The sequence below is a fragment of the Setaria viridis genome, chromosome 1, assembly GCF_005286985.2.
Source record: "Setaria viridis chromosome 1, Setaria_viridis_v4.0, whole genome shotgun sequence".
NCBI lineage: Eukaryota > Viridiplantae > Streptophyta > Magnoliopsida > Poales > Poaceae > Setaria > Setaria viridis.
The window spans coordinates 32,204,521-32,229,597 of record NC_048263.2 but is presented as its reverse complement, the minus strand read 5'-3'; the positions used below and the strand labels follow the sequence as shown (position 1 = coordinate 32,229,597).

At 45.4% G+C, this 25,077-nt stretch overlaps 2 protein-coding genes across 2 annotated transcripts; both read left to right on the top strand.

Moving 5' to 3' along the window:
• Nucleotides 1–8,179: 8,179 nt before the first annotated feature.
• On the top strand, nt 8,180–11,625 carry LOC117845544 (protein YABBY 4). The gene is made up of 7 exons (XM_034726640.2): nt 8,180–8,933; nt 9,154–9,330; nt 9,474–9,663; nt 10,281–10,329; nt 10,457–10,532; nt 10,880–10,951; nt 11,122–11,625. Exons 1-7 carry the CDS (start codon nt 8,817–8,819, stop codon nt 11,209–11,211), a joined length of 771 nt encoding a protein of 256 aa, XP_034582531.1. The 5' UTR covers nt 8,180–8,816; the 3' UTR covers nt 11,212–11,625.
• Nucleotides 11,626–17,116: 5,491 nt separating this feature from the next.
• LOC117847472 (vesicle-associated protein 1-2) lies at nt 17,117–20,772 on the top strand. Its single transcript, XM_034728719.2, has 7 exons — nt 17,117–17,530; nt 17,862–17,932; nt 18,035–18,116; nt 18,200–18,315; nt 18,473–18,592; nt 19,514–19,591; nt 20,365–20,772. Exons 1-7 carry the CDS (start codon nt 17,473–17,475, stop codon nt 20,470–20,472), a joined length of 633 nt encoding a protein of 210 aa, XP_034584610.1. The 5' UTR covers nt 17,117–17,472; the 3' UTR covers nt 20,473–20,772.
• Nucleotides 20,773–25,077: the final 4,305 nt, after the last annotated feature.

Genomic DNA, 25,077 nt, shown 5'->3' with positions numbered 1-25,077 from the left:
GGCTTGCTTCCAAGCAAATTGTGTAAGAGTAATCAGGGCCATTATATTCCATTGCGCATTGTGTTGAAGCGTAAATGAATTTTTCGCATTTGCTCACCGATTTAAGCTTTTGGATTGAACTGATCGGTGCATGCAATATTATGATCTTAGGTCAGAGATATTGAGTAGGAGACACAAACATCATGTAAGGGTGATCGGTGCAGAAATGAAATGAGGGCTACCTACTAGTACATGGACCTTTATTAACTTTACTAAACACATGCTGTAGTCACAAGAAACAAAAATTTGGGGCCGTTTGGAAGAGCTTCTCTCAAAACGGCTTCATCGGTGAAGCCAAAGCCGGTGAAGTAAAAAACCTGACTTCCACTTCCCGGCTTCTAGTTCATTTAGCCTTAGCTTACAAAATAACTTCACGCTGTAATTCACGCTGTAACGCTTCAATTTGCACAAAATAGGTGAAACGAAGCCAAAATACACCCTGCCAAACCGGCCTGAGTGGATGCCCGTGCCTTCTCTAGGCTTAACGTCTGTCCGCCCATGGGAGGGAGGGATGGGTGAGATAAGCCTTGTGTGCATGTATAGTCATGTAGATGCCGCTGTTTTCTCAGATATTTTACCTTGCTAATTGGAGCGAGACGAGGATCAGGGCAGGTGATCACAAAATTGCTGTAGCTATCCCTAGTGACCCCCCACGTTCTGAAAAGTTTTATCTGTGCGCCCTGCCCACGAACAACAGGTGTGGGCACTAGCTGAGAAAGGAATAAAGATAGACGACCGCAAGGGCATATCTCTTGGTTTGCGTGGAGGCCGTGGAGCTAGTGCCCAGCACCCAGCAGTGTAAAATGGAGAAATAAAGCAGCAGTCCGGATTAGCATCGTGTCTACATACCACGAGATCATGGATATATTGGAGGACAGGATTGGGAGAAATGGGTTAGGGATGCTGGCCTTCCATGTGGGTGCTTCCTTGCTTTTGGCAGCTTCATGTGGTTTTTATATTGGCTTTGCTTGGCAGCTTGCCTGTGGAAACACAGAGCAATGGGTTATGGATGGGGGCCAGTTTCACATGCATGAGTAAAGCAGCACCTTGGATGCATGGAAACTCGAAGACAACAACGAACAGCTCCAGTGTAAAGTGATCTCCATGATGTGATATAACATAGTACTTCTGGATTTGTGGATCAGCCAAATCTAGGAGCATGCATGCCTGTGGTCAACCAGCCTCGTCTACTGTATTATTAATTATATCCAAGTTTCTTATCACATCAATAAAGAAAATATACATGGGCACGCAGGACCCACCCATCTCCTAACCCCATGATCTCGCATCCCTGCAATAATTTGTCATTCACAAGTTATATTTACTTCCGAGGTTCATCTTACAGGTCGCCAACTTTAATTTGCTAAATTATTAAAATTATCATCACTTTTACTAAACACCAAATTATTTCAACACTAACACAAAGGTTTGTCTTCTTAGGCAACACATTCCTGGGCATCTAGGTTCAATGATTCCCAATTGTTTCATTAGCTTTTTAGCTGAGAATACTGTAAAAATTTGGATATGCGGTTGCGGAGTTCGGAGATATTTCCCTTTTCAAAAAAAAATCTAGGTTCAATAATGTTATGTGAAGATCGTGGATCAAAGGTTCAACAACCGAAGATGGATCGCTAGTAGGATGGCAATGGGTAGTGACAGCGAGTGGCATGGTGCTTAACCTAGTTAACGTGGAAAGATCTGGGTGTAGAGATAGCACTGAAGCCATCGAAAAGGGCGGAGGAGGAAGGAATGGGACTATAGGGTTAAGAAAGTGGAGGTGGCCGGAGGAAATACTAGGGTAGAGAAGGTGGTGGTGAGGGATATTGTGGCACGTTGAATTGGACTTTGAGAAAGATGAAGTTTTATTTTAACATACCGGATTTGTAAAAACATGACGTATAGATCAAGAGGAGATTACAAATAAATGAGGACTAAATTCTAAAATTCGAAAACTGGAGGGTAATTTCTAATCACCTAACCATAGATCAGGTATATTGAGTCGGGTTCACATGCATATTACTACTGCGTATGAGATATCTTGTGGCGTATATTTAATGTATTTGCAACCTTTAGGGGTTGCCTTTTCTAATGGAATTTCCCTTTTATTTTCAGATAACATAAAAAGAGTTCCTGACTTATGAATCCTCCAATGCATACACTCTTATGATAAATTATTTCAACGTCTCATCAAGGATTGTCAAAGAAAAACGAGAAGACGAGCCAGAAATTAGCCACGTACGTAACCTATTGCTAAACCGTCACTATACTTGGCATATATATCCGTAGCAAGCAAGACATATGCCTTCGGAACATCTATCGTTCCTTGGATCTTTCTTCTGTAGTAACCTTAAGAACCACAACTAATTTGTCCTCCTAAAAAATTGCCAACGTAAAGTAAATAAGGGTTTTCTATTAAGATGATTTTCGGTATTGTATGATTCTTTTTGTGTAAACATAAATACTGTGTCTTCACACACGCACACACAAAAGAAAGACCCGTGCTGATCATCGGCGGGTCAAATTACTGGCGATCAATCATATCACGGCGCCGATCAAGCGTCTGCAACGCCACGCCAAGCAGCAAGCTGTAGCCATGCCAGTTGCCAGCAACCCCAAGCACAGCGCGGGGCTCTGTTAAGCACGGCGTACTAAAGAATCCCCTGTGTCTCCGTACACGTCCCGGGAGACCAACTCCGCAGTGGACAGTCGGCAGGGAAAGTATAGGGCGGGCGGAATTTGAGGAATCAAAAGCGTAGCACGGCGATGGCGAGAAAAAAAGAGAAAGCGGCATGCAGTGTGTAGTGTGCATAGAGGATCTCTGTCCTGTGCCCTGCACCCTGCTGCCGCTGCTGGCTCTTTTGTTGCCGAGCGGCGAGCGAGGTGAGAGAGAGGCGGGGCTGTGATGGGATAGTGTGAGGTCAAATCACCAAAAAGTACTGCAAAAGCCTTCCCTTCTTTATAATTGCATGCCCTCCATGGTCCATGACTTCTCTCTCTCATTCTTTCCCTTTCTCTCTCCAGCAACTCTCTCTGTCTGTCGATCTCTGGCATGTACATTCACCGTCTTCAATGTGCCCGTCGCATGAGCTTTTCATCGCGGCAAAGGTATCCATCGCGTCCGTCTACAAGGCCAACAGTAGGAGCGAGAGGGGCACTCCTCAGTTGGAGATGTGAGCAATACGTTGTAGCTATAGGTAGCTACCGGCCATGTAGCTAGGGCAACTGTTGAGGCCACTACCCGACCCACAGTAGCCACCGGCCGGCCGGCCTCTCAGAGCACCTCAATGGCGAATTGGAGGGGAGGAGCGAGCAACAACTAGCTGATCGAGACGATCGAGCGAGCCAACAACAACCTGCAAAAGGCTGCACGCGTCACATGCAAATGCAGAGTAAACAGGTGTGCATAGCCGCATGGCATGTACACGCGTATACACATGCAATGACGAGTTCTACTATGCGGTATGCCTTCATTCTCACCGATCGGTCTGCAGGCTGATGAACCAGCTTGCGTTTCTCATTTTTCAGACAGGCCCCGGCGATTCCGATGGGAAAAGACAAACTAAAATGGGCTGACTACTGATTAGTGAGTGAAAGCTACCTGGCTCATGCACACGTCCCTTTCGTCTCGCTTTCTTTACGTTTTTTCCTTGGTTCCCTCCCGGCGCGTGGCTCCTGGTCGCCTGCAGCTCAGCTCGATCGTCTTCCTCCTCTCCGTCCGTCCCCCTACCTCTGCGGCGCCTGCTGCCGCCCTGTGCCCCTGTGCATGCGGCAGTGCGCAGTGCACTGCTCCTGCTCCTGCTGCCGCGGCTCTCGGGAATAACGATCGTATACTGCTTGGCTCCAACGTCTCCAGACCGGCCGAAGCGAGCTACGAACATACGCATTTTTCTCGTGTTACCGCGTGATTTTTTTTTCCAACAAGGGTGACTCATACTCGATAGCGGCGTAACAGAAAGCCACCTGCATGACTTGCTTGCAAACTGGGCAAAAGTTTAATTTGCACATGTATAATCGATATGTTATACTTCTCATCTGAATTATGGACTCTTTTAGCTTTGTCTGTAACTCATATTTCTCTGATTTTTTTTGCGAATGCATATTTCTTTGATTTTGATCAAATTTATAGAATAAAAACATCTAAAACATAAATTTAGTTTCATTTAATAATCCACATAAAATTTATCTTGATAGTGCATTTGTCTAGTCAAAGTTAATATATTTTTAAAAAATTTAGTCAAAGTCAGAGACATCTGACTTATGATACTAAAATGAAGTATAATTTAAAACAGGAGGACTATGTATAATGTACACCATGGTTCTAACAAGCACCGGACTACTGATATTCTACAAAGGATGATGTATTTAATTTTCCTCTGTAGCTGGACACAGTATTAATAAATTGCCGCCAGTAGTCAGTAATTGGCCATTACTCTGTCACAAATTTGCAAAGATTATTTACCTTGCTTCGTACTCCCTTTGTTCCAAATTGTAGGTCGTTTTGGTTTTTCTATGTTCATAAATATTTGTATGCATCTAGACATATACTATATTTAGGTGCATACAAACATCTATATACTTAGAAAAATCAAAACAATCTATAATTTGGAACGGAGGAAGTACTATGTATGTATGTATGAGTCTGCGTCACATTTACCTTGAAGCGCTGGGCTGTAAAACTTGGTGCTCCGTTATGCGGTTGTGATACTGCACTGTTCATTGATTGCATTTTGTTTTGAAACGACTGTTCACCGATTACGCTACTACAGTTCCAGCCACTTCAAGTGTGTTCTGCACTCAGAATTCTTTTATTAACCCAGCAACAAAGTGAATCGTCTCATGCAAGCAAACTTCGACCTCAACAGTCCAAGAGACATTGACGTTCTAGTTAATATGAACAATTCAAATCGTAAGGGGAGTTTTATTTAATACATATAAATATTACCTAGCGATTGTTTGTACATGCATGTTCTTCTACTTCCTCCATGCCAAACTACTATTCGTTTTAGTTTTCTGGGTGCATGGTTTTTACTACTCCCTCCATCCTAAATTATAAGTCATTCCAAGAATCTTGGAGAGTCAAAGCATCTCAAGTTTGACTAAAATTATAGAGAAAATTATAAAGATTTATGACATCTAATAGGTATACTATGAAAATATAATTGATGAAGAATCTAATGATACTTAGATGACATCATAAATGTTATTATATTATCATATAAATTTGGTCAAACTTGAGATACTTTGACTCTCCAAGATTCTTGGAATGACTTATAATTTGGGATGGATGAGTACGTATCTAGACATAGCATATATTTAAGTGCATAGCAAAAGTTATGGATCTAGAAAAACAAAAAAAATAGTAATTTCGGACGGAGGGATTATATGACAATGTGAAAAGTGTGGGGGAAGCAACCATGCTTTTACCAGCAGTCACCTATACTATTTTCACCCTTCATGTGTGACGTTGAGATTATCATAAGCAAGCAACAATCCTAGAGGCGGAGTTTTTTTATTTCATCTTAAGAAATATAATGGGGGAAATTAAACCAACCAGTAGGAATTCATAAGAGCAAATAAGCGCACAATCAGTTTTTTACCCCCTCATCTGCCTTTGATTACCATGGTGTGATAGGCTGATAGCTACCTTAACAGCTGATACCATCAGAGAATTATGCATGCTCCCATTAACAACGAACAATAATCTGAAGCTAGGTAGGCAAATGTCTTTGTCATGATCTTAGAATTAACCATTGGCCTGTGCACTAACATTTTCTCAGTTTTCAAGTGGGCGAAGCGTAGTACATACCTCCTCTCGGTCGCTTTCCATAGATGGGGATCGGTCGATCATCAGAGCCCGGAGGTGCTTGTCATGTGCGTGACTGGGATCGATGTGCAGCCCGGGCGGCCGGCCGTGGAAATGCGCACGGTGAAAACGACGCGCGCCAAGTACTGCGAGTTACCACAGCCACATCCGTGGCAAGCATTGTCCATCGATCCGATCCCACCACGACGTCCTGTTCCTCGCGCCACGCACCCTCGTCTCGCCCCTGCCGGCCGGTCCTGCAGGGCGAAAATCTTTTGCTGGACGCGCGCGCGCGCGCGGCGGCGGCCGTACCGGGACTGAACATGTGTCACGGGGATCACCAGGCCATCCACCGCCACCACGCATGGCGTGCATATAGTGCCGGAGCCAGGCCGTGAACATGGCCGCGGCTGCCGTGCGCATGCACTTACGCGCGTGTACGCCGCGTGCATGCGCGCATGTGACGGCCTGAGCCGCCATACAGTGCCCGTCCCTGCTCCCAGCTGATCGATCATGGCTCGTCGCGCCGTGCTTGTGGAACCGGGGTGTCAGCAGCTACGATGTGGTTGGCGCTGTCGGGATCGGTCGACGACCGATCGGATCAGCCGGTCTTATTATTGGCCATCCGTGAAGTGAAACACTACGGCGGATTGCTCTCTAGCTGGCTAGCTTGTGAGAGGACGCGGGAATCTGACGATGGAAGACCAGCTAGTACCACACCCGCCTACAGGAAGATAAACTCATCATACAGGCGTACTAGATCCCATGGATTTAGTTCCTCTTACAGGTCCTCTCATCTAACGCCATGTATGTTTTTTTTTTGTGATGTGGAAGGTAAATTTTAGAACTAATTTTTTTTTCAGGGGGGTGGGGCGGCGCAAGCTGAACAAAGGTGAGAAACTAGGGTTTCGGCCCCTGGTCGGCTAGCTCCTCCCCAGAGGGAGACTAACAAACTGCACTAAGGCCGCTTCTCAATTTTAGAACTACGAAATCACTTATCCTCCATATAAATTATTATTGCCATGCAATAATTAATAATATTCATTTTTTATATGCACAAATTAAGGGATCGTAGAGTTACTATGATACAACTTAAAAACCAATCCATTATATGTGTTGTCTGTAAAGCTGTCTGAAGATGGTATCAAAATGCATTACACCACATATAAGGCAACACCAATATACTTGTTCGGTTACAACGCTCGATCCCACAGACAACGATGTCAATTCAGGTTCTAGTTGCTACCTAACTTTGTATGAGCCTAATTGCTGGAAAAATTAAGAGGAGATAGTTGTTCCCTGAGAAGGTGGACGAATTTGTTTCAAGTCAGCGTGGAAAGCTAGTTTTGATATATAAAGACGCATTGAGAGGTACTACATTGCGATATCTCTCCATTATATCGACTTTTGCTTTGGGTGTTGAAACACCTCAAGCTGCAAATCAAATAGGATGTAGTTGGAAATGTACTAAAAAATGAAAAGTGGAAGAAAAAATGCCATACAATTCCAACATACGAGTTGCTTGAGACCCATTTCTGCGCCGGTCGTACCGTTGTACGTCCGCATCTTAGCTAGAGATTCCCGACCCGACCAGATGACCCGCACGCACGGCCGGCCCGCACACGTACGTACGATACGCAACATCAGCCGTAATGTCTCGGAGAGGCAGACGGGCTACACAGTCTAGTACTCCTTCCTATACACGTCCCACAGATCATATAGTAGGGCGCTTTACGTAGGCGTACCTGGTCCCGGCCCCATTTAAGCCTCCGGTTCCACCATGCCCGGGAGAATCGAGCCAGACCCGGCCGGGGCCAGGCTTTTGTACGTCGTCTCGCGAGAACGCTCCCGGTGACGCGACGCGGTGCGAAACGCACGCCCCCTCTCCCGGCCGCCTGGCCGGTCGCCTGGACCGGTCAAATCGGCCGCTCGATCCAACGCAACGTGCCTGCCTGCGCAGCGACACAAGACACAAGTCGCCGTCCAGGCGTATTAATGGAGACGTACTACGTACGTACGAACGCAGTATCCCTCGCTTTGCTCCGTGTATCCCTCGCACGCACGGGTCACGGCCGATCGGCCGCCGCGGCCGGCCGCTAGGCCGCCGGAGAGCCGGCCGGGCGGGCAGGGGAGGGGAGACCGCGCGCATCGCGGCACAGTCGGGCCGGGGGCCCGGGCGAACCCCACCACCCCTCCCGCTTTTCCAGTCGCGAACAGTCTCGAGATGCCGACCGCTAGCTGCAGTGCGCGCGCGGAGACAGGCGGGGGAGGTTAGCGCTTGGCGTGTTGCTTTGGCCCCCCGTCCCATATACCAACGGCTCTCGCTTTCCTGCGCGCTTTCCCTTTGCCCAGGGCCATATATCCACCACGCTGTCCGCCGCGGTCCACACCATCCCCCATACCGGCCGCCTCCTGCTCGTCCCAGCCTTTCCCTCGCCGCTCCCGGCAAGATCCACATGCAGTAGCAACTAGCAAGAGGAGGAGTTTGGCTGGCCTGGCCTTGTTGCTAGCTGCGGCTGCTTCGATCCGGCTGGGGCTTTCAAATCAGGAACAACGACAGATCCGAGGCTTTCTCGAATCGGGCAGGTCCATCAAATCAAATCGCTCGCGAGTTAGCCAGCAGCCCCAGGCCGCGGCTCGACATCAAATCACACTCATCAAATCAAAGGGGACCAAAAGGATATCCCTGGCTCCTGCCTCCCTCCTCGCCTAGTCGTATAAAATTCCCCTTTCGACTCCTCCCCTCCGCTCCCTTCATTCGCACCCGGCCTCCTCTTCCTCCTCCCTCCAAGATCCCTCGCTCCGCTACCTTGATTTCCCCGCGATCCGCCGTTCCCTGCCCTAGCCAGATCGAGCGAGTCTATACTCGCCCGTCCTTGACTACTACTCCTCCCTCGATCGAGCTGAGCGATCTCGTTGACAGCGCCAGCGCCTCAGGTGCCGGAGCTGCCACATTCGGTCGTCGAAATCTATCATGATGTCGTCCTCGTCCTCCTCGTCGTCGGCCGCCTTCCCGCTGGACCACCTCGCGCCGTCCCCCACCGAGCAGCTCTGCTACGTGCACTGCAACTGCTGCGACACCATCCTCGCCGTACGTGCCGTGGTGGCGCCGAGCGCGCGCGCCCCACCCGTCACCTACCGACACCGCTAGCTCCCTTCTTCAGTTCTTCTGCTGCTTCTGATACCTGGCTGCTTTATTTGCTTGTGTTTACTACTTCTTCCTTCTTTTTCTTCCGCTTCTTGACGGTTTGTTACTGATCATTCATTCATTTTGTGCTGATGTAATGTGATCTCTGGTTTCCGCGTCGCAGGTCGGCGTGCCGTGCAGCAGCCTGTTCAAGACGGTGACGGTGCGCTGCGGCCACTGCGCCAACCTGCTCTCCGTCAACCTCCGCGGCCTCCTGCTCCCGCCCGCGGCGCCGCCGGCGGCCAGTCAGCTCAGCTTCGGCCACTCCTTGCTCTCCCCCACATCCCCGCATGGCCTCTTGGTATGGACAAAATCCATTCACAACTTGTTCAATTAGTTTAACCTAGTGCATGCTTCCTGCCTAGCTTGTTTAATTAGTTCTCAAAAAGCTTGCAGCTCAGACTACTGAGATCAGTGAGTTTATGTGTACTTGTTCGTGCGCAGGACGAGTTCGCGCTCCAGGCGCCGAGCATCCTGATGGACCAAGCAAGCGCCAACCTGAGCAGCGCCACCACGGGCCGCAGCAACAGCAGCTGCGGCAGCAACCTGCCGGCCGCGCCGATGCCGGCAGCGAAGCCGCCCGCCGTGCAGCAGGAGCCCGAGCTGGCGAAGAGCGCCCCGTCGGTGAACAGGCGTAAGGACTCGTTTCTTTCCTTTCCTTATAATTTGGATCCTTGCTGTTCTTCTCCTCTCTTGGTACTTCCGCGTTACTTTTTCCGAACCAAGGGTACTTATCACTAGTCAAGGCAAACAGCGTGTGCAGGGGTGAGCTCGGGAAGCCGTGCACCACACTGTTCCCGGGAGCACAACACCGCCCAATCGCCCCCCTCTTCTCCTTGTAGTTTTACAGTTCTTTGAGTGGTTATCAGACAGGGAATTTCGAACACAAGAGGATGAGTATGTAGGGGACACATCACCTCACCAAAACAGTGTCCGTGCAGTCTACTGGAATATACTAGCAGTAATAACCTTTTAAGCTTAAAGAACAAGCTACTAGTTTTCACCGTGTGAAGCATTGGGGGGGGGGGGGGGGGTGAAAATGAGATGTTATCGGCCGGGATCGGCGGATAACGAGACATACAATCATGTCATGTTGTGGCAGGGGGTGCCCATCCTTTTGCTCTTCAGTTGCAAATAAACAGTCAGAATGTATAGTGGAGTAGTTGCTAGCAAGATAAGCTCACCCATTCGTTCATGTTTCCTACGGATGCACGCTGACTCGAATCTACCCTACAAATCTAACTTTTGCAGCTCCGGAGAAGCGGCAGAGAGTCCCGTCGGCGTACAACCGCTTCATCAAGTAAGATCTCGCAAAAAAACAAAATTCCTGCATATAAAATGCATCCATTTCCCTTTTAACAGTTAGCTCTAGCATATGCTCTTGCTCGTCCTCAAGCTGGTGAATGTGCTGCTGGATGTGTGCGCAGGGACGAGATCCAGCGCATCAAGGCCGGCAACCCGGACATCACCCACCGCGAGGCGTTCAGCGCAGCCGCAAAGAATGTAACTCTCTTCTTCTTCCCAGAAGCACTACAGCAGTAACAACTACTCGGGGTCGGGGCTAGCTGGCTGTCTGCGTGTCTAGTGATTTGACCCATCACTTTACAATGTCAGCATGGACACAGCGACAGCTTGTGTCCGGCGCCGGCTGCTTGCGCGTGAGCGAGATGCATGCCGGCCGGGCACCTCTGTGTGGCTCTGTGCCTCTGGAGGCTTTAGCCCCACCCGCACAGCATATTGCAGAGCGTTCGTTTTGCATTTGCTTCAGCCTGCTTTACTAATGCAAACCTGCAGATTACTTTGCTTTGGCTTTCTTGTCCTTTAATTTGTTTGTGTTGTGTTGCAACCAGTGGGCACATTTCCCGCACATCCATTTCGGCCTCATGCCGGACCAGGGCCTCAAGAAGACCTTCAAGACTCAGGTATTACAGCCGACAGTGGAACCCTAACCTAGATGTATTACATGCCTGGAAAATCTCACCTGGCAAAATTCGGAGCATCAAGTAGCATTGTATATGCTTCTCTCTATCTCGATGTTTAGTAATTTGAAGCACTCATTATCTTTATCTGTTTCCTGGGCTGTGATTTGCAGGATGGCGCTGAAGACATGCTTCTCAAGGATGGTCTCTATGCGGCAGCGGCAGCAGCTGCAGCCGCCAACATGGGCATCACTCCATTCTAGCGGGTTAGGCATGCTCCAGCCAACAAGTTCTGGGCACGCAGTGGTCATCGCCCTTGTGCCACGTTCTAGGGTTTCGTCTCAGATCTTGATCTCAATATCGCGTGTTGTTTAATTAGAGTACTTTCCAGTGTGGGGAGTAGAAATGGAGAATCAAGTTAGAGCACCTAGCAGGCCTCTATCTTATGATCCTCTAGGTATACGGACTTTGTGTTATCTATTTCGATCCCTTTCATTTCCTGTTTTCTCTTTCTCGTTTTTGTTCCTGGACCGCTTCTATTCGCCTGTAGAGAAGTCGTTGTGCCTCCTCCGATCCCATGATTGTGTCTGTTCAAGAACATGTTTTTAGTTTTTCCTTTTTACCATGGACAACTAGCTGAGCATCTTGTAAATCTAGCAACAGTGCCGTTTGTGTTCCTTCCTCTTCGTCGCATGGATGGGTGTGATTTCTTTCGGTCTGAGGTTTGCATGCATCTTAGGTTAATGTTCTTGTCAACTTGCATAGTTATTGTATATTCTCCGTACTAATATTGAATTTATAATGATAAGCATATTTTTAATTTAAAATAAGGGCTAAAAATAATAACATGGGTAATTGAATCTTAACTGGATCCACTTAAGCGAGGATGTACTGTTTCCCTGGAAATGAAATTCAGAAGGGAAATCAAATTAATTCACAAGTGGTTTATACTATTTAGTACTAACGAGGACTGAGATTCTTTGCAAGTGCACACTTTAAAGAACTAACAGTTGAGAAATAATAATTTTGTTTTTTCTCATAATTAGAAATAGCCAATATTGATGAGCTTAATTTATGGTTAATCTAAAAATACTGCAAAATATTAATGTGGCCAATCGGGTCAACACATGCATATGACATTTGGTTGATGCATTGTTCCCTAGGGAGATCAAAATCCAGAGGGAAAATTGAATTAAATTGAGCAATGAACTTTACTGTTTAGTTAAGTAGAACAGAAGTTCTGTATAGTACAGGTGCGCAACTTAAAGAATCAAATTTTGCAAAAACAATTCCATGAATATAAATGTAAAACCCATTTATATGCTATCATATTAAAAATGTATGCTGGGCATTGGAATTATATTATACCAATTGGAGTAATTTATATGGTAAATTCTGAAATATATCATCTAGTTGAAACGTGCATGCATTTATTCTTTTACTTTATAATGAGAAAAAGAGGATGTATGCTTGTCCTTCTCTTCATAAGAATCTTCTATTCTATGCTTTTTTAAAAAGGTTATGTTTTGAAGAACTTGATAGTAATGCACTATTTTATGTGGTCAATAAAGAAGGGCATTCCAATGACAAGTTTTACTGATAAGGTGGCAAGACACATTTTAGAATAGCAATCCAAACACAACATCACATTTCTTTTTTATCTTATGAGGGTATTGAAAGGAATCTAGTATTCAAGATTGACAAAACAGGATTGGTTGAAGACCTTATGGCATATAGTCTTTTATCCTAACATTATATTTTTTATGCTAAATATTTTATTCAAAAATGAATAATGAGATAAATTTGATTTTGCTATTAATAAACTTCCTCTAGATAGAGTCTTTCAACTAAAAAACTTTCTTGTCCCCTTGCTTGGATACAATGTCCTAGTAACTAATAAGCAACTTTTTGTGGGGGTATTTCTCAAGTCTAGTTTGTAATCTAATCATGTATACAAGGTAGCAGTTCTCATTGCTAACAATGTTGCCACACATTTACTACCACCATCCTGAAATATAAGGGGTTCTCAGTTTATTCTAAGCTAAACTATTCGAAGTTTGAATAAGTATATAGAAAAGACAATAATATATATTTGCAATGCTAATTATATGAGCATATATAATCAGATCCATTTGAAATATATTTTCATAGTTTACTTGTTTGTTTGATATGGTAGATATTAATACTTTTCCCTACAAATTTGGCCAAACTCATAATATATATAGTTTGATTTAGGACAAACTCGGGATCTATTATATTTCAAGAAGAAGATCGAGGGAGGGAGCACAATGTAATCCCCATTGCTTTTGCATGTTCCCCCCTAAAATCAATTAAGGATGGGTTAATAGTCGTGATTACTCTTGCTTTAAGATCATCTCACTAGCACATTTGTGCTCTTGGTTATTGCATGACGTACATTCGAACCTGCAATGCAGTCCATTCTGAAACGTGCCGAAATCAAGCTCATTTCGTTGCCCTCCCGGACCGGCCGGTGGATCAACTCACGCACCCATCCAGAGGCCATGCATAGAGCCGGCTGCTTTCTGCTTTTGCTGTCTCCCTGGGCGAACGTACGCCGCGTCGCTCCAGCCACCAGCCGGGGAGGCGGCGGCCCAAACAACGAGAGCGAGAGAGGGCCATCGACACCTAGGGCCGCCCCAGCCCGCGTATGTGCGTGCTTTCCTTTGACACGACGTGTGGGCGCCGTGATTTCTGTGTACGACGTGCGCGTGTGTATGATCCAGCGACGCATTATTGCGGCGGAGTACCATGTCGGAGCGCAAGCTCCTCCTGCCTGCAGCATGCCCATGAATCATGAGGCTTCTGCCCGGCTTGCCTCCCGTGACGTGACTACTGATCCCCGGGCCTGCCTGCGGATGCAGTGCAGCCTGCTGCTCGGTCACTGGTTTCCGGTCCGATCCCGAAGCGCGTGCGTGGGGTCACGCCAGATAGGTGGGCCCATCGCCGGTGTAGGCATGTACGCGTGCCGCGTGACTCAGGGGCTGAGGGTCTGGGCTGTTTGATAACAGGTGCTATGTTATATCGGATGTTTGATGCTAATTAGATAAGCTAATTATAAAACTAATTACATAGATGGAGTCTAATTCGCGAGACGAATCTATCAAACCTAGGGGGTGTTTGGATCTTCAGGACCTCCTAAAATTTATGTCACATCAAATATTCGGAGGCTAATTAGAAGGACTAAATATGAGCTAATTATAAAACTAATTACACAGATGGAGGCTAATTCATGAGACGAATCTATTAAGCCTAATTAATCCATCATTAGCACATGTTTACTGTAGCATCACATTGTCAAATTATGAACTAATTAGGCTTAATAGATTCGTCTCACAAATTAGTATCCATCTGTGCAATTGGTTTTATAATTAGTCTATATTTAATACTCCTAATTAGTATCTAAACATTTCGATGTGACAGAAATTTTAGGAGGGACTAAAGAAACAAACACCCCCCTAATCAATCGATCATTAACAAATGGTTTGTAGCACCACATTGTCAAATTATGGACTAATTAGGCTTAATAGATTCATCTCGCGAATTAGACTCCATCTGTGCAATTAGTTTTGTAATTAGCATACGTTTAATACTCCTAATTAGTATCCAAACATCCGATGTGACATGTGCTAAACTTTAGCAAGTCCCTTAAACAACCTCACGAACGCTACTGAGGGGGTGTTTGATCCTGAAGCTAAAGTTTAATCTGTGTCACCTCGAATATTCGGAAGCTAATTAGGAGGATTAAATATGAGTTAATTATAAAACTAATTACACAGATGGAGGCTAAACGACGAGACGAATCTATTAAGCCTAATTAATCCATCATTAGCAAATGGTTACTATAACATCACATTGCCAAATCATGGACTAATTAGGCTTAATAGATTCGTCGCGCCGTTTAGCCTCCATATGTGAAATGGGTTTTGTAAATACTCTATATTTAATACTCATAATTAATATTTAAATATTTGATGTGATAGGGAATAAAATTTAGCCCGAGGATCCAAACACCCCAAGAGTGAAAACCACTGTTGCTTGTTTCACACATTTGCATTGCATCCCTTTCATGGCGGCGGGGCCTGGTGTAGTCAGTAGTGAGTGATGGATGATGCAGTCACCCAAAAAAACGCCGCAATGTGAATATCAAACGGTACGGGCTGGCCCAGAGAAAAGAGGTCTGTACGCATATTGCACTGAGCCCACCCGTCCGCAGGAAAAGAATATACTCCTGGGCTTGAGCCCAAACAAGATTAAGGACCAGCCTGATCCCTCCTCAGTCTCGCCACAGGCCACACCCACACCAATCAGCCGGCCGGCTGCGCTGCTCTCCCTCTCCGCCCGTCCTCGCCGCCTGGACTCCTGGACGCCTGGCCCCCAAATTCCCTCAGCACGGCGAGACTGGACGCATCCAGCAAGCGCCGAGGCTGCGGCCGCCTGCCGGGTTGCAGCCGAGATCGGGCAAACGTCCCCGGCGCGACCCAGAGTCCCGTCGGGTGCACGTCTCGCTCAGCCATCGATCGGGACGAAGTACAGGCGCCGGATGAACAGCGACGACTACTGCGTATACAAAGCCGGTCTACGCATGACGGGAGCAAATCCCGAAGGAAGAAAATGGAAGTGTTCCGTCCGCACATTACCGTCGTCGCGGCGGACTGGACCGGGACTTTTAGCATCCGTGCGTCGCACTGTTGGACCGTGACCAGCGGCAGCCGGCTGCTCTACATTTTTCTCTTGGCGAAGTTTCTGACGTCCTTCAGGATAGGATAGTTGTTCTACTGATCCTGTGTGCTGTCCTGGTGTAGTGGTGTAGGCGTGGCTTGGAGCCTTGGACTTCATTTATTTACAGCACGGCCGTCTTGACGGTTTCCCGGCCCCAAACAGCACGGCTAACAGGGTTCGCTACCTGTAGAGCTACCAGTCTTTTTCTTTCCCCCTGAGTGACAGGTCTAGTTCAACCTTAATTTGACTTGGACGATGTGGCTGCTACTGTCCAGAATCCCCAGGGGCTCTTAAGCCGCCATGATGACTGAGTTTATAGGCCTTGCAGTAACTTTAAGACGTATTACAAAAGGATAAATTACCTAGAAACATGGGGAAATAAAATGGATTTTTCTTTCTAATTTGTGCAAGACTCTCATACGATCCTTAGTGTTTCGTATTGAACGCAAGGTAAAATGGAAATAGCATACTTACAGAATACTGAATACCTTTTGCTGCCTGAACCATAGAGCATCAACATGCGAGGGGAACGTTCCTTTTGGAGATGCACAACTCTTACGGTCTTACTTTTATTTATTTGCCGTAACAAACTGAACTACCAAATGAGGATCGTTCCTTTCTCTATTTCAGCGTGTGCATCTAGGATCGTTTGTCGCGACACCAAAAAGCGTCAGATACTCCTGTTGGCTTTACTTGTTCTTTGCCATGTCCCATGTGGTGACGGGATCTTCGCTGCTTGTCTATTCTCTAGCAGTCAAGTCCCCACCAGAAAGCAGGAAGCAAAAAAGTCAGAAGCGAAACTCAGCTCTCATGTCGGTTCATGAACAGGCACACACCGTACCAGGAGGTTTGCTTGCAGTTGCAAACTCGGAGCTTTAATTTCTGGATACGCATGGCACATGCGTCGCGACTGGATTTAGGAAGAAGGCCAGCCAGCAAGTACGCTACTACTTCCAGTGCTGGCAGTACTCGTGGATACTGACGCAGCACCGGCCCGCTATAAAAAGGTCGTCCGAAGGGACGGCACGGGACCTAATCGCGGCCCGGCCTCGCTCTCGCACATGTGGCTGCACAGCGCGACACCCCCTCAAGCCACCGCAGGAACGTGCCGTGACCGTGATCCAACCGTGTCGTGAGCCTTCTTCGGCAGCAGCTGTGAGAGTGGAGGAGACACACCGTTGACGCCGGCCGGTCGCAGATTCGAGCAGCCCGAAGCTGAGCGTGGCGGCCGATCGAATCGAATCGAATCCAGGCAGGCTCGGCACGAGCACGAGCACGAGCTGACGAGAACCAGGCGATGCGGACGCGAAACGGCCTCGGATGTAAACGCCGCAACCGCCGCCTCCTGACCCCTCCTCCTTCCGCCTCCGGAGAAAAACGGGAGAGACGGGAGGGCGAGTGAGCTGGGGCCTGGGGCTGGGGGAGCGAGAGAAAGCGACCGCCGACCGGCGCGCAGCCTCCCGCCTCACCCGTGTAGACGTGTGTGTTCACACGAATATTCTGCGTCACCACGTCGCCGGTGCCGGCGGGCTAGTCTGAGTTTTCCGTTTTCTTCACCCGTCTTCTCGCCCCTTCCAAAATCCGAATTTTCCCCGACTCCCCGAGTTCCCCGTTTTTCCTCCGCTTCCTCCTCCGCTCCAGGAATATAGATAGCCGGAAAAAAACAGAGGAGGGGGAGGAGGGGAGCGGAGGGGGAGGTGCGTGGCATCCATCGAGAATCCGGGTTTCAATCCCCCACCTCGCCGCTCCCACCGGCGCGGATTGCTTCCCGTGGTTTGCCCAGGATGAGCGCCGAGGCCGGGGAGCTGCTCGGGATCGACCCCATCGAGCTCCGCTTCCCATGTACGTGTCCTGTTGTTTGTTTCTTCCTCGCGGCCTCTATTGATTTGCTTGCAATTCATGTCGTTATTTGCGGTGGTTTCGATGGGGGCTCCGTGGGAATTTCGATGCGCGCTGTACGGAACTCCGGGGAATTTTGATGCGCGATGTCCAGCTTCCATTCGATAATTTCCCATGAGATGGTTCTCGGGTTCCCCATTTTTTTTTCCTCCTCTCTGGATTGATTTCGATGTTTCTTCGCTTGTTTCTCTTCATTTAGAGGTAAATCCGCGATCGTCCTGTACTGTTTCTTCGTTTCCTGATGTCTCTCCGTTTCTCTCTCTCAACCATGCAGTCGAATTGAATAAGCAGATCTCGTGCACGCTGCAGCTGACGAACAAGACAGACAAGCAGGTTGCGTTCAAGGTAAAAACGAACCCTTCTCGTGGATTTCCCGGCAAAGGCTATGCAATAATTACGCGAAAATGGTATCGTAGGGACTGAATTCGTGCAACATTGCGACTGCAGGTCAAGACAACGAGCCCGAAGAAGTACTGCGTTCGGCCGAACAATGGCATTGTGGCACCCCGGTCCACGGCTGACGTTGTTGGTAATTTGGTGAATCACTAAATTGTTCTGACACAACTGGCTATATGCTAACATCTTATTTGCGCCGTGAATTTTCGGATTCAGTTACAATGCAAGCGCAACGGGAGGCGCCACCGGACATGCAATGCAAGGACAAATTCCTTGTGCAGAGCGCCATCGTGGCCAAGGAGATTATGCCAAAGGAAGTCACCGGAGACATGGTAACTCGCATTTTAGCATGTTTTAGTATTTATGTTGGCTCTTTTCTGTCTCATTCTTATGATTCAGTGGCAGTTTTCTTTTTTATATATTATAGTCAGTGCATGGTACCAGGTGCCCCTCCACTAAAAAAAAATCTTATGTGTGGGATTTTTGTAGTTTACCAAAGAATCAGGCAATGTGGTTGATGAAGTGAAATTGAAGGTGGTTTATATCACGCCATCCACCCAAAGTGAGGGATTTGAGGATGGTTCTCTGGGCAGTTTGAGTTATCAAGAGGTATGGCTATAATCTTGGAGCAATTATTCAAGTAGTTAACAGCGATGCTTGTTAGTGATCTGTGCCAACTGTTGACTGTCTGATAGAGTAGTTGCAGTTATCTTCTGTAACTGCCTCACCGATAACCTTTTGCAGCAATCATCAATTCTATCCACTATCCACCTCCTTGAACTGAGAGTCGATCTTTCTTTGCAGGAAACCAAATAACCTAAAGAAACAGAAAAAGTATTATATAAAACTTGATAAGTGCATCTACCTTCTTCAAACAATTTTGTAGTATCAGCAATCCATTCACTTAGATGTTGCTCCAAACTAGATGGAGCTCAGCTAACCATTGTTCTATAAATCTATAGTTCACTTGAGCTCATTCCCGTATTGGTCAGCCACTGGACGGAAACTAGAGAAGATTAATAAATTAGATAAGGTGTCTAAGTTCATCTCAGAGCATCTTTATTGAAGATGTTGACATGGAATATTTCTTCTCATTTACTTGTTTCCAAATGACATATACTATGACTAACATGTGCAATAACACTCAGCTAAAGCCTATAGCATTGCTTCGAACTGTTGATACTTAGATAACTGACAGCAGACTTAATTGTATTTGATGAATCTTATCCTCACAATCGACAGATGCGGTCTTTCTGCCTATAATATTAATGTGCTTTACTGCATAATCTTATATCATTAATTATTGGCCCTTATCTGTATAAAAATATAATTTAGATGTAAACAAACCCTAATTGGCTGTGTTATTCCTATAGTTTCAGGAAGATTCCATGTATTAGCTTTCTACCTGTATCGAGTTATTCAGCATTCAGCAAAGTTTTATTACATAACAAAGTAATCGAGGCCTTAGTAGGTGTCCTGGATGCCTGTGTGATATATTGAGCCTTGACATGGTTATTTATGCCTTTGTAGCCATTTGCTTTGATTTCCAAACTGATGGAGGAGAAGAATTCTGCTGTTGAACTGAACAACAAGCTTCGACAAGAATTGGTGAGTGGGTTTTTGCTTATTATGCAAACAGTTAATATACTCGAGTGCTTTTTTTTAAAAAAACTTTGACTGTAGTCTGTAGGATCTACATTCAGATTTTTGATAGACATAGTTGTGGTATAGGTCTGTTGTGCATTTCTCTACAAATACTTCAATACAAGATTGTGCACTGCTTCCTTTTCAGTACATATGTTTTACATGGACTACATATAGTTTGTCTTCTCTACCTTCCCTTCGGCGCTCATTCTCTCCATATTCTCTTGATCCCTTCTTTCATGATTTCAGCAAGTGAACTACATATCTATCTACAGTTTGCTTTGTGAGCATAATGATTGCTGCCCATACACAATCTCAGTCATTAGATACGGCAACTGAGGGCTGAGATTGGCCACGCCAGCTCAGCCCCAGGTGACATGGCTTATTCCCAGACATCAAGTGGCGATCTAATTGCTGAGATCTCCATCTTTTTTTTTATAAAGCGTATTTCGATTTTAAGTCAAACGCCATAAGTTTTGGCCAACAGTTAAGTCAAATTATATGCTTGTCTAGTATCATTAGATCCATATTTCAAAGTGCTCTTATAAGGTGTTGATTCAATAGCAGTTGACAAAATATAGTGCAAGAGAAATTAAAGGTCAAAATAATATGCCCACAATAATGGACCGAGGGAGTACCGCTGTATTGCTTTCTGCAACAGTGAGATCTGAATACTTGGATCAATCTCGGTAGCACTACAGGCCTAGTCTAATAATAATTTATTGGGATTTTAACAGGATCTTCTGAGGCGAGACATCAGCAGGCAGCACGGTGGCTACTCATTAGTTTTAGTACTGGTGGTTGCTATTATGGGAATACTACTAGGTCTCCTCATGAAAAGATGAGTGTGCGTAATGATTTGTCTTGTTTGGCTTTTCTTTCAAGAACTGAACAAAATTGTACGTGTTCTCTGTGTGTTTGCTATTATTGTACAACTCCAGGTCTGTTTAACATAGCATATGGGTGCCTATTGTAATTTTCTGATTCATATTATAAAGTTTAGTCAGCTAATAAGTCATAGTTCCCAAAAAAACCCAGCTGTTATCAGCTTGCCATCGACATGAGGTTTAGCCTTTTGGATTTGAAAGATTTTGACTAATTGTTGGAATCGCTTTTGCACATATAAACAGAATAATTTCTTTGAATTTGTGGCTTGTATGTAATGTTGGATGGTTTGTGAATTGCACGGAGCAGTGTTATCCATTTTTTCTATGGTGTCACTGTCATCATGACAATGTTGAAGCACTTCAGCATTATTCATAGCGCTAAAAGAGATTCAGAGTGATTTGTGGCTTGCTCAAGTGATTCGTCCTGCCACAGATACCATTACCTTGAACTCTTGCACGCCAAGTTGGTACAGCACAAGTAATTTTTTTTCCGAATCGAGGCGGCCCCCATTCCCATTACTGACAGCAACGGAGATTCCAGAGTTCGGTACAGAGTTCCATTATCAAGTTGGTACAGCGTAAGTAATTATTCAGCCTTTCAGCTTCAACTGAAAATTGATCCGAGCGTTAAAAGGTCCATTGCTCCGAAACAAACCTCAGCAGATGATCTTGTTCTTGTATGCCTGAGGTCGCTAATGCAAAAAAGGGAGTACACCAGATCAAGTGATATGAGTATGTAGTACTCTTATCTGATAACGGTGTATGTGTATCCATGCTGGGCATTGACATATGTAATATATTGGAAGCATCGTTCTGTATTCTGAAACATAGAAATCAAGGAATTCATCTAGAATTTTCTCGGAATTTTCTCGGATTACCTTCCGACAATATTCCCTCCGTTCTTTTTTGATAATGTTATTTCATCTTGGCAATGACCAAGAAAAATAACTCTGTTTATATCATCTAATTAGTGCAAACAAGATTCTTCTCATTAGTCATCTAATGTTTGCCATGATGACGACCCACATTGATAGCAAATAGGACCGTCATTTATGAAAATCTGATTTTAAGAAATAAGACAATCATAAAAGAACGGAGGCCAAGCCCCTGCCCAAGCTTGCCCACCCGACTGACAGGCACTTTAAGATTTCTTCACCCCGACTGACTTTTGGAGTATTGGTGGAATCCAGATACAATAGCTATAATAAGGTGTATTTTAATTTGATAACCAGCAAGGTTGTTCGTTCTTTAGTGTTGGGAATGAAAATGGTTGAAAACGGTCGATAACGATATTATCTATAAAATGATTACTGGTCAATCGGGAATTTTGCTGATTCAGTGACGACAACAATACAATAATAAAAGGGGAAAAAAATCCAAATTTGAATATGGTAATAGTTGGAAACGAAATCACTTATACGGAAACGATTTGAAAACGTGCCCTGGTAAATTGAGATGAAATTTAAGAGAGAGAAAGATGAAGGGGAGAGACGAGGAAAGACGAACTCACGTACGGTAATCTCGGGCAGGAGATATGATGGTCGATGGGAGGAGAGAGATCATTTTAATTGGTGGTAGGTCCCACCTAGGATGACGTGGAAGATTTTTGGGAGAAAAATAAGAATACTGCCGGAGGAAGTGGTATTTTCTATGCCCAAAATCTTTTTGGGAGGTGCCTAGCTAGGAGTAAAAATATTGGGTATTCTTGCAGATGCTCTTATAATTTCTACCAGCCGAGCCTCAAAACTCAAGAGAGGCTGCTGAATAGACGGTGCAGGTTACAGGGTTAACCGCACAGCACGTTCTGATTCAGCCAGACATTGAGATATATGTTGATTGTACTGCCTCAGGATAGTAAGCCATTGTCTGTCGAAACCTGTAATAGGTATAAAATGGATATGCAAGCTTTTGAGAGAAATGGTCAGCAGCTAGGACATGTCCACTTTGGAACATGTTTCCCTATTCATTCTTTATTTTTTTTATAAACATGACGTGAAAGTGCATTTGTTAATCTTGAAGGGATCTTATATTGTGTTTGGTCATGCTATTATGCAATATTATGCATCATGTTCGAAATATATATTATGCATCATGTCTGAAATCTAAATGCGCGACTCCACCTGGACATTAAAAAAGTTGACAAGTGAATTCAAAAATCCATGCACAGTTTGGACGTCCAGTGATATCCAAATCAAAAAAAGAAATCCAATTTGGCTTTGGATTTCCAAATCCACCCACGTCTGATTGCATCTCAATTCTCAGGTGACCTCAATGTTCGACGGCGTTGGAGTGAGCACTGACTACCCAACGCCCGACAAGAGCAAATTGTGAAGGTAATTTTTCTTAAGTATCTCTCTGGGTTTAAGGTACACACATTACAAGGATATAACAATGTTCGCTCTGCTAGCAACAAGAATATGATCACCTGACAATCCAGAAAATAACATTCGTGGTAGGAGGATAAGTTTACAACTGACCCTAGGGCTGAACACACACAAGAAACTAGGTCACCAGATATCTTGGTTATTATTGGCTGAACACATCATGTTCTCATCTCCCGGAAAGGGTTTTAGCAGAAATTATATTTTGGAAATTGAAGAGTTGCAGGGTCATCGCTCGCCAGTCCCAAGCTCCTCTGTTCTTCAACATGGCTGCGAGCATGGGATGCCACACGAGAAGCAAAGAAGGCAGGTGGGACTAACAAAAAGAAACAATGTCAGTACAACAGAAACATAGTATTGCATGAGTCACACAAAAGATGCATCCATGCATGGAGAGACTATTGTTATAAGAAAAAAATTGGCAAGCATATCACTTCCAATTAGCTGGTAGTGTAAGTCACACTGTTAGCAGTAATCTTGACTAGTAGTGCTGAGTAGCTAAATGTAAATTACTATGGGTCCAAGTCTAGTCTTTGCCTTAGGAACCAAGTCAAGTCAAGCCTTAGCCTTGGCATGCAAGCCACTATGGCTGTGTAGTAGTGCTATAAATACAGAGGAGAAGGGATAGACTTCCTTGTGAGTTCTAGTAGCACTAAAGAGAGTAGTCTGGAGGTTTTCTCCACACTCAAGAAGAGAGTGTTTGGCTGGCTGGCAGGTAGCCTTTGAGGACTGCCCAGGTGAAAGTGTAGGAGTTGCTGTAGCCGAAGGCAACTATAGGCACTTTGGAAGGAACTGATTAAGTGGATCAGTTCCAGATAGGTTGCTGCGGCAACTAGTATATGTTTCTGCGTGAAACAAGTGTATTTGCGTGTATCTTCGGTAGTGTTTGGGCCAACTGTTGACGCTCATTATTAACACACTTTTAGTGCTATTTAACTAGTGTTTTTAATGCATATTCTTATACTAACCCGGCACTTGGCACCTGAAATAACCTCATTTTTGCATATGCAAGATATTTTGGAGGATATTCTATTTTCACAGGAAATTGGGCTTATGCATTTTTCGGATAAAGCCTTGAACGAGTAGTGGACCAGAGAAAGATGAAGATTAGGAGGCGCAAAAAAGGGCCTAGGCCGATCGGCTTGGTGCCTTCTGGCCTCCACCGACGCTCATTTTTAGCAAGCAATCCTCCAATATGACTTAAGGGCTAAGTTTGTGAAGATATGGCAAGGATCGCTTCGGGATCAAGGAGGAATCAAAGAAGATCAAGCGGAGATTTGAAAAGTTATTGAAGATCAATCTCATCCCGAAGCTACGGACATGCCAGGCCCACATGCATATAAAAATAAGGTTCCAGAACATTGAAGAAGACTTGGCGACGAAGACCGATCGGCCTACCCCTTTCCTTCACCCGTTCGCCTTCCAATTTAACGCACGAGCTCTCCAGACTATAAATACTCCAAAAATTCACTGAGGCCGGGGGGTGGGGGATCCACCAGAAGTCAACGAATAGAGGGACACACACCAGAGGGAGCTGAGGGCCGCTGCAAGTCTTTGAGGTTGTCTAGGAGAGGGCTTAGGCTAGACCCTAGTTGCCATGGTCGTCCCTGCACGGTGAAGCCATGGTGGAGTTCTGGAGCCGAGCCTTGTGATCATCAAGGCTTATGTACACACGATGATGATATCAATCTAATCTTGTGCTTACTTTGATAGACTATGATGTATGCTTATTCTCATATGTTTATCTAGCATATGTTCTTAGCAGGAATAGATGTAATCGTGGTGATTAGTCTATGTCTTGCGGATACATCTTAGTAGTGCGTAGGAAGTCGATGTGATTACCCTTGCATGGTGATAGCATGTGGGAGGAAAAGGCCGAACAATTGCGTAATGTTGAGTAGGATCGATTGCGAGTATTGTGGGAGTCGTTTGAGGTAAACCACAAGAAAGTAGGCCGCTTGCGAGCCGCCTTTCTAAGAGATGACTATTTATCAAGGTGCTACAAAGGTTGGTTATCACTTTGGTTAGAACTACAACAAGAAGATAATAGGCTCATGCTACATTTGGTTGTGTTACCTGTGATCTGTTTACCCTATCTATAATACTTATTTCAGGATTGGGTTTACCTTTGTATGCAATTCATGCTTCATGATAGGATTAGATCCGTTTAGCTAGATAGAGA